Genomic DNA, 13,706 nt, shown 5'->3' with positions numbered 1-13,706 from the left:
CAAATGTTGGACAAATTTTAATTTTAATTTGCTAGAATCTATAATAAATAAAAGAGGAAAAATGAATGATAAAGTAGTAAAATAATAAAAATGTTTTATCAAATTTATAAAAGATTTGAAATTAAACTAATGAGGTTTTGTAAAGTAAATCATTAACCAAAGATTGATATTATTTACCACCTTTTTTTGTTAGAGAGAAGTAACAGCTAAATTTATTTATTATACTAAATTTCGAAAAATTTAAAAATAGTTTTGAAAAGTAAACAAATTTCAAGAATTCTTAATCGAGCTTATACTTATGCTTAGGAATATAACAAGTTTTAAAAGTATTTCAAAATGATTTAATGATTTCAAATAGTTTGTTTTTAAATAAGCACAGACCTGATAAGAGCTAGAACCTATTGGGAATTCGAGCTGCATCATTATAATAATTTTTCTTTAATTTAGTTTTAAAAAGTAGTAGTCTCAATCGACATTATACATGTGCTTAGGAATTTAACAAATGTTTTAAAAATATTTCAAAATTGGGAACTCGAGCTGCAGTATTTGATTAATCCTTCCAAATTGGTAACGGCTTCTCGGTAACGAGTGGCCACTGTACGCTGAACTGAAAGCATTCATTCGAAGCTGCTGCTGCAGATGCTTTTTCCTTCTTATTAGAATTAATACACAGAACTCCGGATACACACGAAGGGGACAGGGGCGTCGCTGAAAAAGGGGCCCGGGGCGGGGCAAAAAGAGGGGTTTCCAAAAAAAAAAAAATAAAGAGAAGGTGGGGATGGGGAAGTGTTGGTGCTTGAACTAAATTCAATGCTTGGTCTTTTGCCTCCGTCGCCGACTTTGTCTCTCTTTATATTTTCCCATTATATTATTTTTTCGGGCTGCCTTCGTGGCGAGTCTCGAATTGGAATCCCCGAGACCGAATTGGAAGTCGACTCGAAACCGAAACTCGGCGCAAAATGAGCGAGAAATTATCAGAGGTGTGTGGTTTTGGGGGGTGAGTGCTTTAATCGACCGACCGATGGACACCAAAAAAAAAAAAGAAAAAAAAGCGACAAAAAATAATAATAATAAAGCCCAAACAACCGAAATTTGTCGCTGCCTCAGAGTACATCTACACGAACCCATAAAGATATATGCATGTATTTCGGGGCGTACATAATATATTTATGCGTCAATATATCCGCACGCACCCGAGTACATAGCGCACATATGTCAGGCATAAACCACCGATTCGATTCGCTGGTGTATACATAATTTTTCTGTTTGCCATTGAAGTCAAAGCGAAGAACAACTGTGCTGTCGCTCTATTTGGTTAACAATTTATTTATTGTTCAGGAACTAAAGATGTCAGTTGTGTCGAGGTGGGCTTGGAAAATGGGTTAGGATGATTGTGTATTGGATATTGCCATTTTGCTAAACTATTTTGCTTCCTGATTCAACGCGAAAGTGAATCTTAGACGATTACTTGGTTTGTTATTGTAATAAATAATAGGTTAATACTTTTCTTTTAATAAGATACAATTACGTACAATATGTTCATATTGAGCATTGGTGTTTCACCTTTAATACTGGTCTGAGTTCTTTCTGTCTTGCTAAATCTTCAGAATTTTAGATAAACATTTAAAACTCAGCAGAGCATTTTAGAAGAAACATTTTAGGATAATTTCATATATTATACGATTATATGATATAATATGATATATGATTATATGATATGGTATTATAAATGATTTTATGATATGATATGATATGATATGATATATGATGTGATATGATACAATATTGTATATTGTATTGTATTGTATATTGTATAATATGCTATGATAGATTATTATATGAATATTTGATATAATATACGTTTCCTTGCTTAGCTTATAGGTTTTTATAGATCTTTTTTGTATGGATATCAAGATATCTTACAGTTTTCGTTCCAAAACCGCTCAAGATTAACACTTATATGTAGAGAAGTAAGTGTGCTCCGCAATAATGGGTAGACTTTTGGCTGTCAACGATTTCGAGGCTTATCGCTCTGAAGTTGTTGGTGTTTCTGGTGCCTTTTTTTTGTTTAGTGGTGTTGCTAGCTGGGCTGTTCTTCCTCTTCTTGGGCCCCGACTTGTACAGTGGCAAATATGACTTCAACCGGTTCAATGGTTGAAGCTCTTCGCCTCCTCCTTTTTTTCTTGTCGCTTGTTTAGATACAGATACACATTATGTACACAAGTCGATTGTTGTTGCCGTTGTTGTTGCTGCGGCCAAACAGATACGGGGAACTCAGACAGACAGATATACATACCTACAAAAGTTGGAATACATACGGACAGAGCGGTATAGCCGAGAGACCAAGTCTCGAAGTCGGCTTGAGTCGCCACTCTGATGATGCCTACAGTTTACCATTTCATTTTCAGACTCACAGCACCAAGTACCAACACATATCTACATCTTTATATATTTATATATACATACATATATATATGTATATATATAAATTTTTCTTTCCGTTTCTCATATTATTATAGCAGAAAAAAGTTTTTCTTCTTTGGCACTTTGCTTCCCACTCAATTTCCCCCCATTCCATTATGCATCATTTATTCATGCACTCATTTGCACATGCTCCCCGTTTTCCCCAATTCCATTTGACATTTATATTGTTTTTCTTTCCTTTTGCTGTTTGCCTGTTTAATTTATAAAAATAAAATGCGGGAAGGCAGCGAAAAGGGAACACTTTCAGGGGTTGCTAATTCCTTGTTTAATTAAGTATACATTTATTGTGTGAGTGCACCTAAAAACTCCTTGAAAATTAAAAGCTAGGAATTTTCAGTGTGACCAAAGTTACGAAATATTTGCTTATCGATAAACAATTCTAAAGCAACCCGAAGGACATGAATCATATAGTGACAGCATATTCCAAGGGCAATCATTAGCATTCCCCGAAAAATTGGAAAAGAAAAACAAAAATATTTTCGATTTTTTAAGATTCTTGATTCATTTTGCTAGCGACGTGGGCTGAGTCAGAGGGAACCGATGAGAAGATGTGAAAAAAATGTGTATGAGACAACGGAAGAAGCGTCCAGATGAATGGGGAATTTAACACTAAAAGTAAGAGTTGACTCATTTCGGCGGCCTTAATTATTAGTCGATAATGCCACATACACAACGTTTATGACATGATATCATACGAACCTTAAAATTGACTTTGACACAGCATTTGAATCAAAAATTCCACAAATTTGTAATGTTTACAAATATTTTCATTTTTAATTGCAACCTATTTTTGACAGTGCATTGTCTCAATTTTTCCAATCACAATATTTTGCATTTTAATTTTATGTTTAAGTCAAAGCTAAGTGAAATCTTCCATAAAACATTCTTCTTTTAATTTTGAAATATTTTTGTTTTGGTAATTGAAAGTTGGCATATTGAAATAAAATAATTGAAAAATACAGAGAATGCCACTATTGCAGTGGCCCCCCTGTCTCCCTTCTCGCACCCCCTAGTTTTGCCCCCTATTTCGACGCCCCCTTTTCTTGTTTGCCCCCTATTCTCACCCCCCTATTTCGCCCATGTCCAAATATTGCAATTGCTTTTTGGCATACACAATATTTCCGCCTAACAACAACAACAACAGTGGGAAGAAATAGAAGGAGAGAAGACGAAGGAGAAGAAGAAGGGGACAGCGAGGAGAAAAGGTGGGGGGAAAGGGGGCCATGGGTGAGGCCAGGGGGTGGTTGGGGTAGGCGTGGGGGTAGGGGGTAGAACAGTTATGCTAGAACATTTTTGTTATTGCCTTTGCTACAGTTTTTGCACTTGCGTGTGTGCGTGCGTGTGTGTGTGTGCACACACAGATACAGGCTTATGTACTCGTACTCATGGCTTTTTTTCTTGTTGTTTTTGTTTTTTTTTTTTACTTGCTGCGCCCTACGAACAATTTTTGTTGTTTTGCTTTCAATGCCTTTTTTGCGTATTCTCTTCGTTGTTTTTATCAGTGTATGCGTGTGTGTTTGTGTGTGCGGTGTGTGTGTGAGTGCATTCTGCCTACGTCGGCAGAGAGCGTCATCGTTTCGTTTCGCTTTACTTTTTTTTTCGCCTCAGTCGAAAAAGCAAAACAAACAAAACAACAACAAAACACGCGGCGCGAGCTAAATATAAATACACAACAACATTGACAAGAGATTACAAAACATATAGGTATAAAAATAAAAAAAAAATTAATTAATTTGGTTAGCAGCAAGAGCAAAAAATAATACAATTCCTGGCTTAAAAATAGCAAAAAGCCCTCTTTCTTATCAGTTGTTCTCTATTTTGCTTCGGGGTTTTTTTTTGGCTGAAAGCAAAATAACCGAATTATATGGCATAACAGCGCTTAACAGCTGGTCGCCTTTTTTTCAAGTGTTTTTTTCTGCCGACGTCGCCGTTGCTGTCGCAGTCGACGTTGACGTCACTGCGGTCGTTGATACAAATTTTTTACCTTGAGCTCATTTCAAGTTTAAGTATGCAAACAAAAATAAATAAAACCAGAAACAATAAGAAGCGAAAATCGAAATAAGCAGAGAAAGACAACAAGAAGTCAATAAAATATTAAGTAAGAAGAGGCAACGAAAATTATCGCGAGGGAACAATAAGTAAATATAATCAATAAATACTCTTGATTAAACTAATTGATTGAAAATAATTGGAAAAGCCTGGAAAAACTTAACAAAAAATAAAAATAAACCAATTAAAAAAAAAAATAACAATGAAAATTTAACACTTCATAAAAAAAAGAAGAAAAACTTTAAAAAAATATAAAAAATATTCCAAATATAATCAATAACAAATATTACCGTGAACTTATATTACCGTGCGTGCTAATTTTTTTCTTGTGCATTTTTCTCGCAGGCAGTTACCAAAATAATAAAATAATATTACAAAAAGTTGAAAGTATAAATATATTTATGTGTAGCGGGTTTATCTACATGTGTGTGCAATGCAAAATTGGCAATTGCAGGCGCCCAGCTATCAACAACATTTCCATCACCACCATCTTCACCACCACCACCAACAACAACATCAGCAACAGCAACACATATTGCAAGTGCAACAGCAGCAGCAACAACAGCAACTCTTATTATTGCCACAGCAACAACAACAGCAGCAGCAACATTTGCTAGTGTGTAACAGTCAAATAAATAACAACAATAATAGCAGCAATAGTTGTCACAACAGCTATCAATATAGTTACAACAATAATAATAATAACAACACTAATAACAACAACAGCAGCAGCAACCAGCAGTTACAACAACAAATACTGAATAACAACAACAATCTCGAGGACGATGTTTATTATTTATTTTATAAAGATTTTTATGTAAGTTTCTAGTTTTACAAAACAAATGTTTAGGAATTATTTAAGTTAAACTAAGGATATTGAGAATTGTTGAAAAAACACCAACAATTTCAACAACAGCAGTAAATATCAACAACAGATGGAATTTAAAATTATTTCACAATATAAAGAAGTATTGACAAATCAAACTGATTTTAACAACAAAAAATATATATTTTTTAAAGGTAGATAGTAGATAATAGTGCTACGGTAGATAGGGAAAGAATGTTTCGGTTTAGGACAGAACATTTGTATAAAGATTCCAACGATTGTCATATAAGTATTATTATCAACTCTTTAACATTTTTCCAACACGATAAATAATTCTATTCGTAATTCCCTTATCTGATCTTATCTCCACCTAACTATAAACGATATACACTCATGTGGATTTAATACTTACTTTTGTTGATCTTTCGCCATTACTCACTAATCTGACTTATCTTCAGTTCAACTCGTGTTGAAAATGGGGAAATATCATTTCGCTGAGTTCATCATAGCGATGAAGCACTCTGGATGACAATCGCATAAGGTAATCCATGAGGTGAAGCCGTGAAATGAGTCACCGAAAACCAACCCCATTGCCAATGTATCTCCTTGTGTTCGATCAGGCACAACGCCAAAGGACTCGTTTATCTACCCCTCGTGTAATTACAATTGTGTTATATGTACACACACACGTATGTACATAACCCTTATGGCTATTTTTATAGTGCAAAATTGTGGAGGTAGCACAAATAAATTCACACAGAATAATGCATTTCAATGTCAGTGTCAATACATCGCCTCTCTGCGGCCTTTTAGCCTATATTATATGGTATATCTGGGGGTTTTACAAACACAGGTGGTCGAAATTATAGGGTTTTGCTGTTCATATCTTTGAGAGTTTACCCCTAGATTTTATTTTGGATCTAACTAAACCATTTGGAGACTTTTTCCAATGAAGGATCCCTAGTAAAGTGGATTTGTTTTAGTCCATAACTATTTTTCTACACACCATTGCCTAGACTTCGATCCATATCGCATTTATTGTTGCTTATTTAGCCACACTAATGCGTCACTTTGGTTGCATTTATTTTTTTCACTCTCCATATTAATGTGTGAAATCGTTATGGGGGAATAGAACCCCATATATATATGTGCTTTGCACATCCATATGTAATACTTCTGTCCTGCCTGCCGAGGTTTCTCGATGTGATTCAGTTCAGTTTTATTCGGTGTGTGTATATTCAGTAAGCTTTCGCAATGCATTTTTTCGTTTCGTTTTTATTTGAGACTATTTGTTCGGCTGAAAGATTGCACATGCACTCAAAATGGCTTGTATTTTCGGTGAAAAGATAACCATACTGTGCTCTGTTGTTTGCCAAGATTTTAGGTAAATTGAAATTGATAGTCATGTTGTATAAAAACTGTATTTTTTCGACCATATTTAGTTGGATTGATATGTAGGGAGGAAATATTTTCTAAATTTTTCGGTTGAAAAATACACAACATATTGCTGCAAATATTTTGTGAATTTGTAACAAAAATATGAGTTTATAAAATTGCAATCTGAGGAATTTGCCATTAAAACTCTGTTTTTCACCTGCTTGCCAAGAGAAACGCCGAGCGAGATTCGAGAAGCGTGATGGAACATTATGGAAATTTAACAAGAGCCCAAACGGAAATTCTGTATCCAGATACAAAACGTATCTGTGTCTCTTCTAGCTTCGCCTGTGTCGGTGCCTTTTTTTTGCGGTCTGTGTGTGCATTGAAGATAATTGAATGAACGATGCCGCTTTTGTTTGAGAGCCCTAAAACTCTGAAAAGAATCGTGCGAAATTTGCAACCCCGAAAAAGGGCAAAAATATATTACATTTTCCCCATATATTTCATGTACATATGTATCTCTTTCTGTCGCCGTCTTGTCATCTCTTTCCCTTCGTCTGGAACACGTTAATTACGCATTAAGAGCGACAGGGCCTGCATTTCCAGTTTTACTTTCCAATCGAATATAAAAAAAACTAAATAATTTTACAATACTGCGCATTTCAATCAATTTCTTATGCGTTGTGGGCTGTCCCACGTGGCTTTTCCCCATCCCTTTTCCTAATTCCCAACCCCAGATCCAAATAGTCGTCGTTTTTCAGAAACTTCTAGTCCACTGATGGAAATGACATTGAGGTAAAGGCAGGCAAAAGACTGGCAAAGTGCCGATAATATTCAGGTTTTGCAAGAAAAGAACATTTTCTTATAGTACATATACTATTATAATACCATAAACTTGTATAAAAATAAGTTTAAGTTAAGATTAGATTGTCTATCCCAAATTGTATCTTATAAATACCCCTTACCTAGGCCAATAAAAAAAAAACAACCCTTTAAATTTGTATTTCCCTCAAAATAGATTACCCTAATCGCTGAATATAATATCCCTTTTATCGCCGAAATCCATTGGGTGCAAAAACACCCACTATAAGCAATTTGGGCACTCATTTTTCCTCCCTAGTTCGGCAAACATTCCGTGTGAATTTGACCTCGTCTGAGGTGCATATACACACAAAATGATATTATTTTGTTTTGTGTGTACATGGAGAATCTGTTTTCGTTTTTTTTTTTCTGCTCCAGCCCACAACTAACGGCCAATTGTCGAGTCGAGATACAAATATGGGTACATATAAATATGCTTATATACAAAGTGGCGAGACAATGCGGAATACATGGGCTCTGCCTATGTACGTGTGCATGTACCATGGGCCTGGCATTCAGGGGAACCTACACAGAGGCCACTCTTTTATTGTGTCCTCCAATCCTCCCTCTGAGAGGAGAAGCCAAGGAACCCTTTTGCGGGGCTAAAGGATATGCGGGGCATAGGGCTATTAGTTCCAAGTGAGAATGAAGGGCCAGAAAAGTGTATATGTTATGGGAAAATATTACCAAGTATATTCAAAAATTATTTATTTGCTTCAAAAAGCAAAGTACTTGATATAAAAAATATAATAAAGTCGTAAGATATTTTTTTTTGTATTTTCCTGTATGTACGCCATGGACAGTATCCCCCTATCTATCTATCTTTTTGAATCCCCAGTCAGCTCCACCTCTCCACTCACTCACTTAATGCGTCACGAAGGAAAGGTGGTAGAAAGAAAATCACCGACTGATGCGGCAACTGTCCCATTTATGCCCCGTCTCCCAAAACTCCAGCATCTTTTCGACCCGGGGTGTATTTGTTCAATTACACTTACAGAAATCATGTGGCCCTTGTACCAAAAAAAAATTCTAAAATAAAAATAAAAAAATAAAAAAGATGTCTTATATAATGCTTTTTTCTAGTTTATGCATCTGAAAATAAAACTATAATTTTCTTACAACATCTCCTAATTTCTCCCAGTGCACCGTTGCTTTTGTGGACGCTGCGTATTGCGTCAGTTTTCTGTTTGCTCACTTTATGCGTAGTTGTATTGTTATTATTAAAATTTGCTGTCGAACGCAGGGAAATCAACTACGTAATTTGCTTTGCTGAACTTTTGTGTAAGTTGTTTCCCCAAAAGAAACGTCGGAGAATGGAACCCATAAAAGACCCTCGGATTTACACGAACGCCGCGACACCAGTGGTCAAAAAAATATTGATGTACAGGATATTGAAAGAAAAACCTAAAACCACGTCCTCTGGAATATTTTTATATTTTCTACTATTTAAAATTTTCTAAATACTCCCAATAATATTTGACAATTACATTTTGAATTTAACTTTTAAATCATCCTTTATTTTTTATAACTAATATTTTGTACGCGTCTGTGGCATTCGTTTTTCTGACCATACAAATTTAATTACTGCAGATCAAACAGAGTGTGCGACTCAAACTCAACCTTTTGGGATGTTTGTTCGCATTTTTTTCGTCTGAAAAAATTGAAGAAAAAAATGTATAGTGGAAAATAAAAGGTCTACTAACATACGCATATAGTGCACAGGTATTCTAAAAATACAAGAATTGAATAATCTGAAAAAAATGTATGCTGCTTATTTATTCTACGTTTTAAATATTTAAAAATATCAGGTAATTTTTTGTTTGCCTCTTTCCAATTTCTTCACCTTTTTTGCTAAAGCGCCTTTCGCAATGGCAAGCTCGCTCACAAAAATCTGTGAATAGCAAATACAGATACATAGAGAAATGATGACCATCTGCAGCTAAAAACTGTTTGAAGAATTAACAAAAAATTTCATTGCAAAGGCAGTCAATTACCAACAGTTTAATTCATAAAAATGAGTGTACAATGTTTTTTCCAGATAAAATAATGGGTTTTTAGTCGAATATTAAAATATTTTAAATAATTTAAAAGAAAAAACCTATTAAATCGTGTAGGTATTACTTAAACCACCAGGAAACTCAGATAATTTATGGTTTCTAAAATAGTTGTATACATTTTTATGTATTACATCTACTACTTAATCTAAAGGGGACATTGTTTTTCCATTTTATTTCGTGATAATTTAAGTATTTAGCAAAACCAATTGCATCCAGAAACTAATTGTTCTCTATTTTCTTTTCTTTCTAGGTAAGTTTTCGTGTGCTTTCGACTGAACCTATTTGTACTATTATTTAAGTAAGTAATTGACTCAAAAAAGTGAAACGAAAACGACTGAAGCCAGTGCTTATGAGTAAGAATATTTCATTAGAAAACACAACAACCAGTTAAATGTACTATGAAATATTCGTATTAGTTGTTGTTTTTAAACAGAGCAAAACTACTATAACACTTTAAATAGGTTTATACCAAAGAATTCGGACCAATTAGACTAAGTTACACCAACAAAGGTCAAAAAAAGAAAATCGGGTTTCCGCCAAAAAAACTCTATTTTCAATCCTAAAAAAAAACCGTATTTTGGGCGAAATTAAAAAAGTAATGGTCCAAAAATAGAATGTCATACCTTGTTGAGCTCGTAATAAAATTCCCAATCAAATGGCATTCACAACTAAAAAATTTCATTTTTGACCGATTTTCGCAAAAAATGACGATGCTACCCCTTGTAAAAAAAGTGAAAATTTGAAAAAATTTGTAGTTTTTAGAATCCGCCAGATAATGACTGCGATTAATTTTACAGCTTGTTATCTGTCCAAAACAGTGCACCCTTTGGATTTCGGACCATTTTTGACCAAGTTACATAAAAAAAGTCAAAGGAAAAAATCGGATTTTTGCCAAAAAACTAAGATAAAAAAATTAATATTTTAAGCGAAACAAAAAAAGTAATGGTCCAAAAATGGAATGTCATACCTTGTTAAGCTCGTAAAAAAATTCCCAATCAAATGGCATTAACATCTTAAATATTTTATTTTTGACCGATTTTCGCAAAAAATGACGATGCAAAAAAGGTCAAAGCAAAATTCCGTTTTTTTAAGTTTCTGGCCAATCTTTATTGATTTGTCAACTTTTCGCTTGGTTCTCCCCACTGTGCAACCATTGAGTACTTGTTTGTTTTTCTGGTTGCTACTTCTTGTGTTGGGGCTTATAAGACCCACAAATGAAAAGCCAACGCATCACGTTGACGTCATTGCGGGGTAAGGCTGTAAAATGGGAGGGGGAAAGGAGGAGGAGGATCAAATCGAAGTTGGAAGCAGAAGCGGACGTCAGCACAGAGATTATTTGATTTATAAATGCACTTGGACTGCAAATAGATACAGCTACAGCTACAGATACAGATTCCGTGCCCCAAAGATACAGATACACTTACAGATAAATCGAATGTATCTGACGGTGTGCGGGTGCGAGGGAGATGGCGTCTATATACCCCCTGTCACACACACACACACACACACACACACACCCTCGTAAATCTATAACTGTTGTTATTTAATTGGATTATCATTGAGAAGGCGGCCAGCGAACAATTCCCCACTAGTCACAATTTCCAATTAGACTTCCGAGAGAGCGCCAATGGGAGCACTGAATCGTATAAGAATTTCGGATTTTAGTGTGAGTACACGTTCTCAATTAAAGAAAAATCAAAATAAAAGGTTTTTTAAAACATTTTCTGGTAGGCATTATGGTAGGCTTTAAAATATTTAAAACTAGGTATGCACCAATGGGTATAAATGGGTATAAAAGTATCTGATTGTTAGTAAATGTATAAAAAAGAGAGCTGAAGGTGTGTCAAAATCGTTCTCAATATATAACAAATAGTTTTATGCGCCTCTAAAAGTATTTTTGTTATTAATATTTCAGTGGGAACTTTTCAACGTACTATTCTTATTTTATAAAAATATCTATAGTTTCAAAATATTATGAAATTGTTGCTAGACTCATTCCAACAATAAAACTGTTGATCAAGCAATTTGAAACGTGGCGTTGAAATTCATATTCATTCATTGCTATACAATCAGCTTTCGCCACGATCACTATCACTCCTCCAACACCTCTCATTTTCCATTTGTTGATTTTCTTCCTTATCACTTCGTCTTTGTACATACTTATAGGTTTATTTCTTTTAATTTGTTGATTTTTGTAATTGTTTCACGTCAATTAATGCTTATTTTTGTAATTGAACGACTCAAAGATAATGAAATGAAAAAGAAATGGAATTGGAAATGGAAATTGAAATGGAGATGGAATTAGACAAGGCAAGCAAACTAAACTATTGAAATCACTTAAGGCAGGGGGGAAATATTTTTGAAGCAGTGCAAATCTGGTTCCCATTGTCTGTGTATCTTTCAGATGTGTTTATCTGTTTGTACGTATATACAGCTATGTGTGTATGCCTCTGTGTGTCTATATCGGTTGCATTCAAATCCAAAGAAATCGTCGAGAAAGGCAGTTGACAATTGTGGAATTGCGATTGCAATTGGAACTCAACTGAAGCCGAGAGACGGGGAAAACTGAGACGGAAAACTGGTTTTCCTCCACCGAACGCCCCCCTGACTGCCCCCTCTCTGCATACACACATATATGTATTCATATACCCATGTAAGTGCAGTTCAATGAATCGAAGTTTCCACTAAAAAAAAGAAAAAGATCTAAAAACACATGTGCGGAGAGGAAGAAAAGACACTCAAACTGCAATGGTGGCAGGGGGAAAATCTAATTCGTTTTTAATCAATGCTGATAAGGGTTTTTTAAAGTAAAGGGTTTTTCTTTTTTAATTGAAATAAGAGTTACAATTTCCCATTTTCTTTTCTCCGATCAGATACTTTACAAATACAGATTTGTATCTTTGTTCTTTGCTGCTCTGTTGCCGTTTCAATTCGCATTTTCTGTTTACATTTCGCTGCAGTTTGCACGCCATCAAAGTGAGAAAATAGAGAAATCATGACTATATACAGGCATAGGTATTGTGACTATATATCGCTGATCTCTGCATCTTTTTTTGCACCACATTAACAAAGACTTTGATCAAAATGAATTCTCAGAAGAGGCAGATTGCGTTTAGGAAGGTTATTAAGATAGTTTACAAAGCATAAGGCGCTGAAAATGATAAGTAAAATAAGTATAACTAAGAAATACTTTTTTAGAAGGTATTTAGCTAATTGTTAATAATTTTATAAGTGCCAGCATTTATGCCAAGTTAATTAAAAATATTTTCCCTAAAACTTGTATAAATTAAAAACTAAAAAAATGTTTTTTAAATACTTTTGTGTCCACTGAAAACCCAGAGCATTTCCCTTTCGCCATAAATTCGAAGCTTTCTTCTTTATTATTACTTTACTTTACTTTTTGTTTTAGTTTCTTTTTGCCTATTTTGCACTTGAACGACTTTCAATTGAATTTTGTATTTATGTAATCGGAGGCATCTATGTACATACGCTCTGTACATACTATACTATACATGTATATATTTCTGTGTTGCCGATTTGTTCGCTTTTTGCTTTGTTCGCTTGGCCCATAAACAAAGCAATTTACATACAGACACACTTGTGCACATTGCAATTGCCTCTCTAAAGAGATCGTTTTTGTTGTTTTTAGTGCCATTGCAATCAATGACCAACAACAAAACAGAAAAACAACCAGAAACAACCGAAAACCCGAAAATCGAAACAAATCGAATCGAACTTTCGCACCCTCAGAAAAAAAATACAACAGAAAAAACAAAGTACAAATTGCATTTTTACACCAAACGAACACAAATTAGTGGTGAAACCAAATTTAAATTGTTTTCATCGATTTCTGGTCAAAAATCCACACCCATTCGCAGCACAATTTGTAAATGTTTGTCAGGTGATTTGTTTTCACCAAGTTTGCATTGTTTTTCAAAGGGGTTTTTTAATGAAAGTTGGTTAGTTGTAAAAATCAAGAACGATTTACTCTTAAAAATAAGAGCGCTTACTTTTCCCTCTCGAAACGAGTCCTCAAACCAAAAACCCTTCTT

At 34.5% G+C, this 13,706-nt stretch overlaps 1 protein-coding gene across 4 annotated transcripts in view; it reads left to right on the top strand.

The window, feature by feature from the left end:
- LOC108025705 (serine/threonine-protein kinase tousled-like 1) overlaps window positions 1–13,706 on the top strand; it is a 78,650-nt gene that overhangs the window by 37,439 nt on the left and 27,505 nt on the right. Inside the window, exon 1 of one of the 4 annotated variants that reach the window (XM_050889006.1) lies at window positions 4,883–5,350. The exons of the other annotated variants lie outside the window; for them this stretch is intronic. Coding sequence (XP_050744963.1) covers window positions 4,967–5,350 — 384 coding nt within the window. The 5' untranslated portion in view covers window positions 4,883–4,966. Of the gene's footprint in view, window positions 1–4,882; window positions 5,351–13,706 lie in introns of those variants that run through there. 4 annotated transcript variants of the gene reach the window in all.

This window comes from Drosophila biarmipes, chromosome X (assembly GCF_025231255.1).
Source record: "Drosophila biarmipes strain raj3 chromosome X, RU_DBia_V1.1, whole genome shotgun sequence".
NCBI lineage: Eukaryota > Metazoa > Arthropoda > Insecta > Diptera > Drosophilidae > Drosophila > Drosophila biarmipes.
This window is presented reverse-complemented; position numbering and strand designations above follow the sequence as displayed.